Source organism: Scleropages formosus, chromosome 10, assembly GCF_900964775.1.
Source record: "Scleropages formosus chromosome 10, fSclFor1.1, whole genome shotgun sequence".
In the NCBI taxonomy this organism is placed as follows: Eukaryota; Metazoa; Chordata; class Actinopteri; order Osteoglossiformes; family Osteoglossidae; genus Scleropages; species Scleropages formosus.
In genome coordinates this window covers 7,607,568-7,622,583 of record NC_041815.1, presented here as the reverse complement: position 1 = coordinate 7,622,583, position 15,016 = coordinate 7,607,568, and the positions used below count along the sequence as shown (strand labels likewise).

The window sequence follows — 15,016 nt, the reverse complement described above, 5'->3', positions numbered from 1 at the left end:
ACCTCCTACAGAACCCTTGATCAAGGTACTTACCCTAAAATGCAGCAGAGAAAAAGTTACCCGGCCGTGTAAACGGGTAAATATTCGTGTCTTAACATTGTAAGTGGCTGTGGAGAGAAGCGCCAGCTCAATGAATAACTGTAAAAGGTGCGGGTTCAGCCTGCTGTCCACTTCCAGGGAGATGGGAGATGGGAGATGGGAGATGGGTGATGTGGTTCGAGCGCTGCTGCCCCCCCCAAACTCCGCCCCATCGCGCTCCGCCCCGCCCCCTCTGTGTCGCTCTGAGTTGTCGGGGAGGAACATTCCTGCTCTGACGGCCCGGCTCCCGGGCGCTGCCATGATTTGCTGAGCAATACGATACTTGCCCCTGGGGTGTGTGTGTGTGTGTGTGTCTGTCTCTCTGTGTGAGAGCGAGTGTGTGCGCGCGGCGCGCTGAAAAGAGCAGTTGTGTGGGAGCGAAGTGAGTGAGTGAGGGAACGAGACGGACAAAAGGAGACCGTTCGCCCTCAGCCCCCCGAGAAACGTGATTTACCTGCGCGCGCGCGCGTCTGCGTTCGCGGGCAGAGCGGCGCGCGGCGGCTCCCTCCGCTCCTACTTGCCGCCGGAACACACGGGGCTGCGCCTGCGGGCCGCGCGCGATGGAGGGCCCCGTGCGGATTGCCCGCGCAGAGCACGAGCTGTGCCCGTGAGCGGCCCGAAGCGCGCGCCCACCCGAGAGCGCGAGGTAAGAGCAGGGATGGGAATCAGTCGGAGAGAGAGAGAGAGAGAGAGCGGGGCTTTAGCGAAAGGCAAGCGCCGGCTCAACTAGTAATATCGTGGTGAAACACATGATGTGGCATCTGGCTCTGTTTGCGCTGAGGTAAATTCAGCGAGGTAAATCATGTTTTTATCTTTCCTTAGTTATTTTTTGCACGAGCGATACGCTACCCGTCGGTACTGCACCCGACTCCGCAAACTTTCACAGTGGAAATCCATCATTTCTCTGATCGATGGACACACCGAGAGTGTTATCAATAAACACCGATCATCCGATCAGTAAACACGGATCGATAATGCAACCGGTGAGCGGACTCAACTCGTCGTGTTTGCAGCCTTAAGTTTCTCGTCTTCGACGCTCATCCAGCGCACGTCGTCAGTCAGGCAGCTGGAACAGCGATGCTTTACCGCGGAATAACGGAATATATAGTGTAACACCTGTTGTGGGAAAATATTAATTAAGTGCGAAGAAGGTGTCTAAGCAATGTTTATTTTAAAAAAAATCTTCAAAAAAAGTAAGTTTTTTTTCCTCTAGTTTTTTTTTTTTTTTTGGAAGGGAACGCATTATATTATATGGGGAGATGAGTTAAGGACTGATTTGAATATGATTTCTGGTGGCATCGCAGTTTGGGCCCTAATGGTGCTCTTTTTTCAGTGTGTGCTTCTGTCTCGAGGTGTCCTGTGCGACAGACGTGGGACCCTGCGCTGACAGTCGCCGACTCAGTCTTTACTACAGGAAGGACAGCTGGTAGTACAGTGCTTGGAACTGCTGCTTTTGGACCCAGAAGTCACGGGTTCAAATCCCACCTCCAGCCGTGCTGCCCTTGAGCAGGGTGCTTACCCTTAAAACTGCTCAGCTGTATAAGTGGGTAAATAATTGTAAGTATCTTAACATCTCAGCTCGTCAGTTCTGGAGAAAAATGAAGAAAAGTGTAGTGCAGTGGGTTGGACCGGGTCCTGCTCTCCGGTGGGTCTGGGGTTCGAGTCCCGCTTGGGGTGCCCTGCGACGGACTGGCGTCCTGCCCTGGGTGTGTCCCCCTCCAGCCCCACGCCCTGAGCTGCCAGGTTAGGCTCCGGTTCCCATATGGGACAAGCGGCTCAGAAAGTGTGTGTGTGTGTTTGGCAGATTTGTACTGTGATTTGGCCTTATTCTAGGTGTTATTTCCCAGTGTAGTGGCTGGTATATGGATAAGTGTAGGAGCGTATGAACATACGCATGCTGCGTGGACACTGTTGTCATGGAAACCAGTTGCGGTGCTCCTGGTGCCCTATAAGAGTCCAGGGAGACGCACCTGAGACACAAGCTCCGTCGTCGGTCCCGTTATTGGGCTCGGCGCTGATCCTCAAATCGTCGGCAGCATCGCCTGCGGCTCCTCTCTCCGCAAAGTGCACGGGAAGCTCTGCTGGAATGCGAGTCCAGTGTGTTGCGGAAAGGTGACCTCACGCAGTTCACGTGTGCGGGTGTCTCGACAGCTTTATTATTATATCAAAGTTGCGTAGCCTGACGGGTACATATTTGAAGAGCTGAAACAGTGAGAAAGTCGCTCAGTCAGTGTGGAGGAAGGTGTCATTGAAATTACATGAAAAGACTGACAGTCTGATGTTAATTGTACTTCTGGGACACCTGGTAGCGTAGTGGTTAGAGCTGCTACCTTTGGACCCAACGGTTGCGGGTTTGAGTCTTATCTCCAGCCGTAGTACCCATGAGCAAGGTTCTTACCCCGAATTGCTCCAGTAAAGTTCCCCAGTTGTATAAACGGGTAAATAATTGTAAGTTTCTTAACATCGAAAGTCGCTTTGGAGACGAGTGTCAGATAAATGTGATTGTAGTTTTGTATGAGGTGAAGTGTTAATCTTGTACTTCAAGGGGTGACCAATAAAACAGTTGCTTTTCAGAGGTGTGAGTGGTCTTGGGAGGGTGTGACACCACTGAGCCAGGAGTGGAAGTATGTCACGGGGGTATTTAATACATTGTTGTTTCGTGGGGCCAAAACACATACTTGTTTGAAGCTGCTGAACTACTAGGGTTTTTATCCTAACCGAAGCTGATCGTGATGGAAAGACATCCTGCGCACATGAATACATTTGCGGCTTCTTTGACTTGCTTTGCCTTTCATTTCGGAAAAGGAGTAGCAACTGGAGGAACGTACCTTTCCGATTGTGCATATTACATTGAATTTTTTTTTTTATATACATGTTTATTTGATGTTTATCATTTACCTGTTTATTTCCTTTTTATTGGAGCAATTTCAGGGTAAGTTCCTTGCACAAGGGAACTACAGGAGGTGGTGAGACTCGAACCCCCGACCTCTGCGTCCAAAGGCAGCAGCTCTAACCCCTACGCCACCAGCTGTCCCATATTTATGGCTCCATTCCGCTCCCGTTGTAAGAGTGACTGTAAGGCACTGCACCGCACGTGGCTCGTACCCTCGCCCCTCCAAGTTCAGGTTCAGCACACAGTAGCTGTGTAGCGAAAAATAAACAAGAACCGCAAAATCTACACAAAACACTCATGCCTCATAAATCCTTTATCTCCTGTGTGCGTCTGTGTTTGTGTTTGAGGAAGGCTGCGTGTAGGGGCCTATTTCTCCATGACCTTCTTGAATTCATTAAGTAATCAAAACTAATTTGGATACATACGATTCCATGTTTAAGGCAAAAAACACTTAAGGAATCCAAGGGCAGTTTTTTTTTTTTTTTTTTTTTGTTTTAGAAAAGCGGTAAGACATAGCCGAGAATGACGTTCTCTTCGAGCACACGGCGTCTGTGTTGGTATTTTATGTTCTTCCAGGATCCTTTTTGATAACGTTTCATGTCAGCTGCTGCTGTGACGTTAAGGTTCGAAAGGGAAGGCTTAAAGGACGTAATACTAAGTTATACACCCGAAGACAGAGGACAAAGCTGAATACCGTGGTATACAAATTGTTTAGTCTGTGTCCAAGAGAATGCAAATGAACTTCCAGTTTACTTTTAAGCCTTTTACTTCTACCTGCCAAACCAGGTGAGATGAACATGGGATCAGCAGAAGCTGTGTTGGTGCTTAAGTGTTTGACATGTGTAAGTCATTCGGCATGAATAATTGTTTAAAAAAAAAAAAAAAAAGCACACCCTTTTGAACCATTGAAATAAAGACGATTGAAAAGAACAGTGGTGGTGGTCTCATCGATTGTGGCACATTGAACCGTTGAGGACTTCGGGTGTGGAACACGATGGACCTGGACTGGCATCTCGCTCGACTTGGAGAGAGTCGCTTGTTTCATGTGATTCTGGTTCCGCTCTGCGCTCTCAGATTGGCTGTGGAAATAATAAATCGTTAATGTGCCGGTACTTATCATACAAACCCGGGGGGGTGGAGGGAAACCGGTGCCCCGTTTAGCGTGTTATAATAATGTTTGGCCGATTAGGCGGTGCTAGCTAATGATAAACACATGTCCCAGTACAAGGAGGTATGCTAAGCGGGGCAATTTGAACCTGAGCCAGCATAAGAATATGGCTTTTTATAGCTCCCCTAATGACCTTTTGATTATTATGACGCAGTTTTTCATAATGCGTTTTTAAATCTGAGCTATTCATCCATAAGTGTTTGCGGGGAAAGCTCTGAATAATGAGTGTATAACTCCGCTAAGTGCTCTGACAGATTTCTGTAAAATTTCTAAACTGACGAGCCTTTGAAATTCTGCTTCGGAGTCTGAGAAAGCGCTTTAAGTCATTTAATATTTTCTGATCGAGGGTTCTTGCCAAGCGTAGGGGAGAGGAGTTACCTTCAAAACCGTTTCACTGCAAACGGGGGGTTTTCTCCGCTTTGTTTTAACGTTTCTGCAGTTTGACTTGGCTTTGCGTCCGGAGGGGTGCGGAAGTGCAGCGTCTGTATGATCCCTGGACTGAACGCTGTGACCGAAAGTGAGCCGTGGCCCTTCCCTGATCCCTGGGCTCCGGCCTGCTCTCTTCACCACTCTTTCTGTGGAAGAGTAAGCTCTCGGCTGCTCTACGCTGCCTTCGTTCCTTTTGAACGGCTCGAAGATTTAATGACCGATACATTAAACACAATGCCAAACCTTAAAAAAATGAATCACAATAACTTGCCTCCGTCCTCATTGCGGATACTTTTCCTCAGCTATTTCTCATGGCTTACAAGAAGAGTTCTTCTTAAATATTAAAGTTGAAATGTCAGTTTATTCTTCCATAAAATAAAAATTGTAAAACTTTTACAGTTTAAGATATTTTTTCATATTTCTGTATATTTTCTATAAATATTTTCAAGTAAAGCTGTTAACATTTAAGAAAACAGTAAATTACATTTTATTAGATCTTAAAATGTTGATTTGCAGTGGATCACCAAGTGGACAGTTCCCTTCTTGCTTGGCTACAGTTTCTTCTCATTTTAGAAGCCAGTTTTATACCTCGAACAGCAGGTTGGAAATCAATAATCAAATATGGCTTGAGAGTAATGATGTTGATTTTATAGGCAATAAAACACTTTTAGCATGGTATTGATTATTTATTTTCCTCCATCTGTCCGTCCATAAATTTTTCTTTTTCACTTATTATGTTGTGGGTTGCAGTATGTTGTTTACAGTTTCATCTGATTTTGACATTAACGTAATTGCTTGGGCAGTTCTGATCCGGAGTCCAGTTTATTGAGGAGCGTGTTTTTGAAAGGGCTCCTCGCAGCTCTTGAAAAGCCTTTTAGTTCCAGCCGACTTCCCCTCGGCGAACTTTGCACAGCGCAGTCACAGCTTGGCAGTGTTTGCTTTCATCTGCGGTAATCTCAGAAGTACCGAAACCTTCCCCTCCATTGTGGGCGAACCTGCAAAGTAAATCTGTTCATGGACTGTACATCAGCTTTCATTTATTATTTCATCAACAACACATTTAGCACCAATGAGCATGAACTGTAATTCCTGCATTGTTCTCTGAGTCAAAATCTGAGTTTAAATCATTTGAGGAAAAAAAACCCAACTGCTCCTTAGATCAGTAGATAAATACGTAACGTCCAGGGACAGCGGAGTCCCGCAAATTCATAAATTCCGTCGATTGATCATTGGCGCGTCATCGATTCGGGATGACGTCTACGGGATTGGGTGCCGCCTCTTCCTTGAGTGGTAACTAATTTACCTGAGAGCACCGGCCTTTTTGATAACATCAGGTGTGAGGAACTTCCTGCCTTGCAGGGCTTAAAATTGCCCCTGGAACATGTCCAAATACGGCTTTGGAAAATAAACTTCCTGTTCAAAGGTTCGTACGCTTTTAAAAGCTCTCTTTGCCATTCGCCACACTGTTCTTTTTTATATCAACTATCTGGCTTTTTGGGAATGAGATAAAAATGGTTGATACTTTTACCATGCGTAATAGAAATTAAATAATGTATATTTTTGAAGTTTGGGGTCTTAGTGTGTTGAAGAATATACTGGATACGCTGTAATGATTTCTCACCTTTTTGTTTTGATGTAAAATTTAAAATTCCTGTTTTTATTTTTTTTCTGTGTTATTTTACTATTCTTCGGAGTAATTTTGCTGCAGAGACTTATTTATTGTCAGAATACAATTCAATGGACTATACATCTGAACAGGAGCTTAGGCAGTGCTGTTGCTACAAGACGGCCTCTAAATTGGGCCCCAAAGAGCCAGCGCTTTAAATAATTTACTTTTGTGTGTTTATGTAGTCAAACTTATTTTTCCACGAGGCTTTCTTTCGGTCTCTTAATAGTCAGTCGAGCATATTTTGGCTGACGGCCAAAGACTGCTTTTAGTTAGGGTAAGCGCTTGGCAATAGCGACGGTGTCAAAGTAGCTGGATGCGAATGACAGAACAAGTGTGGCGTCGAGGTGCTAAGGAGTACAGTACTCTGGGTGATACAGTAGAGACAAGGAAAGCACTGATGCCTTTAACGCTCCCATTTAAATAACACAGATACTGTATATACAGATGCTCCTCGATTACGATGGTTCGACTTACGATTTTTCGACTTTACGATGGTGGGCTGTCAACAGACATTCAGTAGAAACCATTCTTCGAATTTTGATTTTTTCCCAAGCAAGTGATATGCGGTGCGAAACTCTGTTATGATGCTGGGCCACTACGGCAAGCCCATAATGGCCATCGCACGTATGCTACGCTATGATGTTCGGTAGGTCAGGTGTATTAAATGCATTTTTGACTTATGATGTTTTCGGGGACCACCTGTAGAAATTAGAAGGTAGTACGTAGGGTAGTAGTAAGTAAAGTAGGCTAGTAGGTAATATGGTAAGGCTGGGTGATGCATTCAGCTCTACTGAATCATGGTGAATATTTAAAAAGAAAAATGGTTACATATTATGTAAAACTGACTTACTAGGTTCACGAATGCTTTTTATTTTGTCTTTGATTAGGCTGATTGGTAATACTCGTCGATTGACCATTTGATGTGGTGAGATTCTATAGTTTCAGGATGCAAACTTTAGGAAATAAACTAAAAATCCACGTATTTTAAGTTTTTTGAAGACTATCGAGGGGTGTGTCCCTTCCTGTGTGAACATTACTTGCATTGGCCTTGCAGCCGCTAATCAACTCACTTCCGTTGGTCTTGCTAGAGATCTAGACGTTTCAGTGCGTTTGCTGAAGGTCGCTTTCCTTTTGTGTGTCCAACTTTAAACTAGAATATGTACCCGGGGGAGAAGAAAATGAGAAAGGCCATGTGTTATAGTGGAAATTTTCGTTCACGGAGACGAGTAATGGATTGGAAAATGGAAGAATGGTTTGAAACTCTTCATGGTTGTCTTCTTTAGATGCTGGACTTTTTCAACCTCCCTCCAGCAGCGCGAGTTCTCATTTTTCATGTTTAAATAGTATTTTAATATTTTAGTTTGGCGCAACAGTTAGCGTAGCTTTTTGTGGCTATCGTCCCATACTCGGAAGGTGCCTGGTTCATATCCAGCTCCTGCTGTAGTTCCCTTGATCGAGGTACAATGTACTTGCGCTGGATTGATACACGTGCACGTATTCGTTTGCTGCTTGTCTTGGCCGTCAGGGTCGCGGCGGGCCGGAGCCTAACCCGGAAGCACCGGGAGCGAGACTTGAAGGATACACCCTGGACAGGACACCAGTCCATCGCAGAGTAAGCATTCAATTCCAAATAATTTCTTGACCTTCAAGCCTCAGGGTTGGATAATGCTTTTAAAAAGATTAAGAAATTAAATGAAAAACATCAGGCCTAAAATTGTTAAAACAAACACAGAGTTTGGAGGCAGTGGAAACAGATGTTGTACTCTGAACCACGGAATGTGGGGGCTGTGGTTTGTTCCAAATGCAAATTGAAATATCAGGCGGGGGTTACATCTTTTTCAGACTACAACCTGCTTTAATTTTTTTTCTTTTTCCCATATGTCAATGATAACTGTACGAAATCATCAGAGATGACTTTTATCACTCATCCCATCTGTTCAAATAACTTGAACCTTTACTCTCTGTTATTTATACCCAGACGTGCTGGATTCTAATGGAATATTGGCACACCAAGTTATTTTTTATTTGGTAAAATTTCTTTTGACATGGACAGATGCGTTCGTTTGTCTGAAAGCGATTGGAGGGGGAAAAAAAAACAGGAAACCAAAATTGCAGTTGTGATTCTTGGCATTTTTCAATTTGTTTAATAGGTGCACTTAAGCTTGATTAGTCTTTGGCACATTGGGGGAAAAAAGAGCAAAACTGCAATTCCTCAGGAAGCTGCGACCGTGTTTCGTTTGCCGCTTTGTTTCCCAGCAAAGTAATTTTTTTTTTTTCTTTTTTACCCACCATTGTTAAGGAAACACTGATAAGAGTCCCAGTCTCCATCCTCATCAGCCTGCTGTCAAACACTCGCAGAAGTCCTGTCCTGAAGGGAGTACTTAATGCTGAAACCGTCGACTGTATCGAAAAAAAGGATCTTTCTGGAACGCGTCAGGATAACGGAAATTGTTTCGTTTGTGGGATTCGTTTCTTTTCTCTTTTTCCCCCCTCTTCTGATGAGAGGCCTGGGTTGCACTCCACCGTAGGTTCTGGAGCCAGCGGGCTTGTTCTGCACATTAGTGTGTCTAATACCGTATCAGGAAGTCCCGTCGGACTGCGCTACCCCAGAGCCATAACTGGGCAGCTTGAGGATCGGCAGGACCGTCCCGCAGCGAGAATGGAAACGCAGCCGTACCCTCTGGCTGACAGGCTGGCTGGCGGGATGGGAGAAAGCGAAGCGCTCTTTGCTCTGATGCCGTTCGACCGTTCCCTGACCTCCGTTTCATCAAATCCCGGAGCGCTCGAAGGTGTCTTGGTACAAGGCCTAACAAGCGACACTTGTGGTTCAAGACGGAGAAGCTATGACTTCTTTGCTCGCGAGTGCCTTTCAGCAGCTCGTTTCCTTTCCCCCGTATAAAAGGATAGGATTCTCCGTCGCGCAGAAAAGTGAGCTGAAAATCTCAGTTCTTCGCCACTCGGCTTCAGTGGACGACACATCTTTCCCACACAATGCGGCACGTCGGTTCAGAAGTGAAGCTCTCGTCCTGCCTTTGACCCCCGATGCTCAGTCAACGCAATTAATGCAAAGCCTGTTTATTCATTAAAGAGCACCCTCTGGCTAGCAGCTGTTTCTTGGTTTCAGAGTTACCTGTTCTCAGCAGGAATCATTTCGGCGTAGGACCAGATGGAGGCGGGGGGGGGGGGGGGGGGGGGCGTGATGAAGGCCGACTCGGCGGTTGGGAGGTTTCCGCGCTTTTGTCACGAGAGCTCATCCCCTCATAGCACTGACGTCCAGGGAACTCGCTCCGCTCTCCGTTTCCAGTGTCTGGGACTGCAGTGAATTTCAGCCCCGCTGCTAATCCCTGCTCTTCATAACCTTGGGAAAGAGCCCCCCGCCCTTCTTTTTCATGCTCTGGGTCCCCAAGCGTTCCCAGGAAAACAAGATATGTCGGAAAAATCTCCAATTAAGATGGGCTCTTATTTACTATACCGCTATTTAGGAGTCCTTTCCCGCTCTCATGCTGTCGGTTCAGGGGCTTCTCGTTCTGGGCCAAAAAGCCTGGGGCTGGAGTTAGCGCCGCGTCCCAGGTGGCTGCATTGGCGCTTGGGGAGGGGAGTGGAGGGTGTCTCTTCTTCCTAAACAGGGTTTTTTTTTCCTTCTTCTTCTTAATGTTACTGACCGATTGGGCCCCGTCCCGTCCTGAAGCAATGACACGGGGCTGCAGCGTGACGGGATAAGCGTTGAGCTTCTGCGTTCCTCGTGTACAAACCGTCTCCTCTCAGCTAACAGAATTAAAGTTTCCCAGAAATCATTAGGGTTATGGCAACATTATTAGGTTGGCGTAGTTATCGTTAATCCAAGGAGTTTTAGAGAATCGGGCCAAGCCACAGGCTGCTGTATCATCGCAGGACGGTCATTCCAGTATTATTATTCACAGGGTGAGCTTTGATACCCCCTTGAGTTCCCATGAAAACAAAAGGGGGCTCCTTTTCAGTTCCCACCCCTCTTTTTTTTTTTTCGCTAACTCTCGCTGTGCGCCTTGCATGGGCTCTGCTTCTTTAATTACTCTTTCTTCAATCGGTTCGAAAAACGTCCACTCATTAGGCGGCTGTGCGTGGCTCCAGGCTGCGTGCCTGTCCTCATTCAAGCCCCCCGGTAGCCAATTAGCGAGCCCGCGTCCCCCCTGTGGGAACTCGACATGTTCGTGCCTTTGCGCCGGTCGCCAGCCGCACACGAATTCGCCCTGCGAAATCGTTACGGGGTCGGGAGAACCCGCGCGTCCCGCAAAGTATCGTTTTGTCTTCGGCGGTAACGTAAGGCGGATGTCGGAGTGCGGCGGTGGATCGTGGTACGGGAAGCCCCCCGCGCACCCTGCCGCCTTGGAGGAGACGCTCAGGAATGTCTCGGTCTTCAATATGGGGCCAGTGCAGACAAGCTGGGGTTCAGCATGGGAATCCAGACCACCCCGGGCAGCTCCATGGCAGCAGCCCGGTTATACACGCGTGCCCCACACACACACACACACACACACACACAGACGTGTGCACGTATACGCTGTCACCTCCGTGCCCCTGTACCCCTCTGCCTTCCACTTTCTTTAAGTCCGACTTTACTGACTTTAAGCCCGCTTTTACATTTTGCCAGGGGAACGTTTCCCTCGTCCCTGAAAAGTCCCGTCCACCTTCAGCTGTGTGGCCTCCACCTGGCGGCACCTTTCTCCCTCTCGCGAGGACCAGCGTGCGACGTCCTCCCGATCCACGCGCTCTTTCGACCGCTCATCTTCGTGCATTGCTGTTAGGGTGGGACGGACACCTGGAGAGATCCGAGAAGCGCTAGCGAGACCGTCCTCTGGTGTCACTTTGGTCCACTCTACCTGCTCACCTCTCCAAATTCCCCCCCCCAGGACATGCCCGCCTGTCTCAACGTGCAGGGGTGGAGACCTGATCGCATCGCAGCGCGTTGAACTGGACTGGAGTCTTTAACGCTACGAATGAGAGGTGTACTAATTTCTCAAGGTCCTGCTTCAATAACTGTAATTTGGGAACATTTACTTGTGTGGAGAATGTGTTCTGGGTTTCATATTTCAAATACATATTAAAAATCATCATGAACTGGACTGTCGGGGCATGACAATACCCCATCACTCGGGGTCCTGCCATGCAGTTTGCTGGTCTTCGGTAAACTCCAGGAGCCTGTCCTCTCCTTCAGACGCGCTAAGACAGCACTCCGCAGACTTAAGAAGATGGGGAACCTGCATTTCGGGGACCCCGATGACCTTTTCATCCCTGCATTTCCATGTGCGGCCTAAACAGACGTGCGAAGCTCGGCGAACTGCGTGGCTGGACCCCGAGTGACAGGGTATTGGCATGTCCTGACAGTCCAATTCATGATAATTTTTAATATGTATTTTTCCTGGATTTAAAAAAAAAAAAACAAATTTGAATAATCTGTCTTAAAAAAAAAACAAAACTCACATATTTTACATTTTTTAAATGACTTTCGAGTATGACTCGCAGTACATAATGTGGAAATGTGTTTTTGAAAAAGCAGAAATGAAAGGAATTCCTTGCACGAGCCTCCTCCCTCTCATTAATATTGTCAGTAATTTTTCCACCCAGTGGTGGGATAGTGAAGAAAATGAAACACTGTTTATTTTTTAAAAAAAAATCACCTTAATATGTCAAGCGTAAACACCTGACACTTAAAGATATATGAAAATTTGTGAAATGTGCCGTTCGCATGTAACGAGATTACGCTCGTGTCAGAACGATGAAGAGAAATCGCGTATTTGGTGCAACAGAATGACTTCTCGGTTGCAGGACCGGCCGCCTCCCCGCATTATTCTGCTCGTGCAAGGATGAACGAACGATGTGTTTTTGGGACATTTTGGACCGTGGCATTGCTGGCATTTTCTTTTTCCCTGTGCTCCGAGACGGCCGTGTCTGAACCGCTCTCCGAAATCGGCATCTCATCCTTCCGCGTCTTGCGCTTCGTGAAAGCTGTAAATCACTGTGCGTTTGGATCTCACCCTGTGCTTTACCTTGGTTGGCCTTAAACAACCTTGGCCCAGCGTTCCACGTGCCGTCACGACCCGTGCTTTACAAGAGGGATTCTTTTCACGGAGGATCTTCCCTTCTCTCGAGAGGACGTGCCGAGGCTCCTGCGGGCCTTGTCTGCTGTCTGTCGGAGAGGAAACGAGAGCCGGCGCTCCGTCGGACACGCGATACCCTTACCCCGTCGTATCTGTCTGCTTGTGGCGTCTTGGCGGTGCCGGATCTCGGAAGAAAAGCAACCGATAAGGCTCAGGAGCGGTGCCCCCGCTTCCTCTTTTGGCAGATTGGCTCGGCCGATAAGTCCGTTGGAAACGCGAAGCCTCCGGAACGTGGGGTCACGTGGCATCGTCTGCGATACGTGGCTGTGCCAAGTCTGCGTCACGTGGTGCATCAAAGGATCGAGCTGTTGTTTGTGATCAGGAGCATACAATATTGTTTTCTGAGAGCTGCCGGGGGATTGTGGGTAGGTGCCGTTGCTTGTCGGGACCTGCAGGGGAAGGTTGGTTCCCCCCCCACTGATGAGGGTTTCATTGGGCTTGGTGCAGGATAGGCATCGGGTAGGACAGGAGGGGGTATGAGGAAGGGCTTGTAGTGAAATGTGAATGGACATGGAGATAGGGACATGGAGATAGACTGTGCCCGCGTACACACACACATACACACACACACACTGCTACAGGCTCATTTGAAGAGCAGAAAAAAGAGTGTGCAGAAAAAAGTTACAGTATAATGTGGATCTGTTGATGTGTGTGTTTGTGTGTGTGGGTATTTGTGACGTTCCATGAATAAACAGCAGCAGCTGTTAGTGTAGCAGTTGGAGCCGCTACCTTTAGACACAAAGGTTGCAGGTTCGGTTCCCACCTCCCGCTGTACTACCCTTGAGCAATTTACCCTAAATTACTGCAGTAAAATTACCCAGCTGTTTAAAAGGGTAAATAACTGGAAGTGCCTGAGTGAATCAGTGTAATATAAAGGCAGGCACCTGTGTACTGGAGCTGAAGGTCTCTTTTGGATGTGGCCTTGCAATGCTATCTTGCCCAGCCACCCGCCCCCACCCCCCCCAAATGCCCCTGACCCTCGGGTGAGACGGGGGAGTTACAGGGGACTCCGGAGGGCTTATTATTTCCTATGTTTCCTCTTTGGTCTTTCCTGAGCTGTGACCTTGAGGACTCTGTTAGGGGCTAATGTGTGTCTGTGTGTGTGTGTGTATCTGCATGCATGTTTTCAGGACAGAGTCCAATTTAGAACATATTTGAGTTTTTTCCACCTTTAAAGTTACAAATAATGAATTTGTTTCCTGATAAAAATGCATTACACGAATGAAAACGTCGTCAAGTCAAAAAATTTGTCTGCTGCTAGAACACACGCACGGGATGATGTTGTGTTTTCCGCAACACGGTACGATTTCTCCTGTCCGGCACACAGGCTCGGAGCGCTTTCACGAGGTTGGGGGTAAAAGAATGTCAGACCATCACGTATAACATGCAGTGTTCGCGGAATTTTATATGAAAGCGTGACCTAGAGCTACGTTAATAAGGACAAAAGCAAATAGTGAAATAATTGAATAAACAGAAGAGAAAGAGTGATCGGTGATGCATTTCTGCTGATGACAGGTGTTTGACAGGTATGATTTATGAAAAGCACCAGGTATCATGAGCTCTCCTCCCCCACTGTGTGCTGCAGGTGTGCGGGCCGAGCCGACGCTATGGCTGCTCTCCGGAGACTCCTGGCGACCTTCGTGTGTCTCACCCAGCCTCTGCTCTTCAGCTGCACATGTGAGTGGGACGAGGGGCGGAGTTTCCCCCCCCAGGTCATTTGCATATGTAGGCCCTCAATTGCCAACCTCTAGCACAGTGGTTAAGGCACTGGATGTGTCCCTGCTGAGGGTGACGGTGTCGCATCTCTGCAGTGCCGCCAACTTGTGTTAACAGTGAGGACCCTCACCGAAATGTGAAATAGCAAGTTATGATGCAATTTTGGGCAAAGCTGTCTGCAAATGTTTAAAATTATTTTTACTTTTTACTCATTTAGCAGACTTATGCATAGTTATGGATCCGTGGCTAAAGTTGCGAATAGAGCCGTATTGTCGGTGCATAGTTAATGAAAACGGGCTAAAGGGCCCAGCAGGTAAAAGTACGGCTGATGGTTGCTGCCACGATACCGAACGCGGTTCTTTCCTCACGCAGACGCGTCCCCGTCCTTTCGATCTGAGCCCTTCTCCACCGTGCAGAGGCAGGGGGCCGCGGTGGTGCTGCGATGCTCGGTGCGCCAGGCCTCCGCGATGCTCTCGTGGCGGTTCCGGGGGCGGCCTCTGGAGGCGGGCGGGGAGTTGGGCGGTCCGCACCTGGGGCCCGGCTCCCTTACCCTGCCGTCTCTGCAGCCCGGCCAGACGGGGGCTTACCAGTGCGTCGCGCACGTGGGGTCAAGGTCCATTGCCAGTCGCTTAGCGCACGTCTCCATCGCAGGTTCGTGTATGATACATACTGAAGTGTGAGACATGCATCGCGCCGCCCCGAGACAAAATGAACAGCATCCCCCCCCTATTTGTTTTTAGGAATCTCAGAGTTTGACGAAACCATTCGGCGAGCTGTCACTGTTGAGGAAGGCGGCACCGTGGTCATCGAGTGCAAGATGCCTCCCAGTAACCCCGCCGCCCTTCCCCGGGTGCGGGTGCGAGGGGAGTGGCTGGGGCAGTCCACAGGTACACCCGGACACCTTCGTGCCGTTAAAATGTATAGCGCAA

The 15,016-nt window shown here is 47.8% G+C and overlaps 1 protein-coding gene across 2 annotated transcripts in view; it reads left to right on the top strand.

Annotated features, from left to right (window-relative positions):
* The first annotated feature begins 296 nt into the window (after positions 1-296).
* cdon (cell adhesion associated, oncogene regulated) overlaps positions 297-15,016 on the top strand; it is a 28,583-nt gene continuing 13,863 nt past the window's right edge. Inside the window, exons 1-4 of one of the 2 annotated variants that reach the window (XM_029255924.1) lie at positions 297-724; positions 13,957-14,048; positions 14,460-14,738; positions 14,828-14,974. In XM_029255924.1, the coding sequence (XP_029111757.1) occupies positions 13,979-14,048; positions 14,460-14,738; positions 14,828-14,974 (496 nt within the window). In that variant the 5' untranslated portion in view covers positions 297-724; positions 13,957-13,978. Of the gene's footprint in view, positions 725-7,659; positions 7,850-13,956; positions 14,049-14,459; positions 14,739-14,827; positions 14,975-15,016 lie in introns of those variants that run through there. The other variant, XM_029255923.1, reaches the window with a different exon arrangement.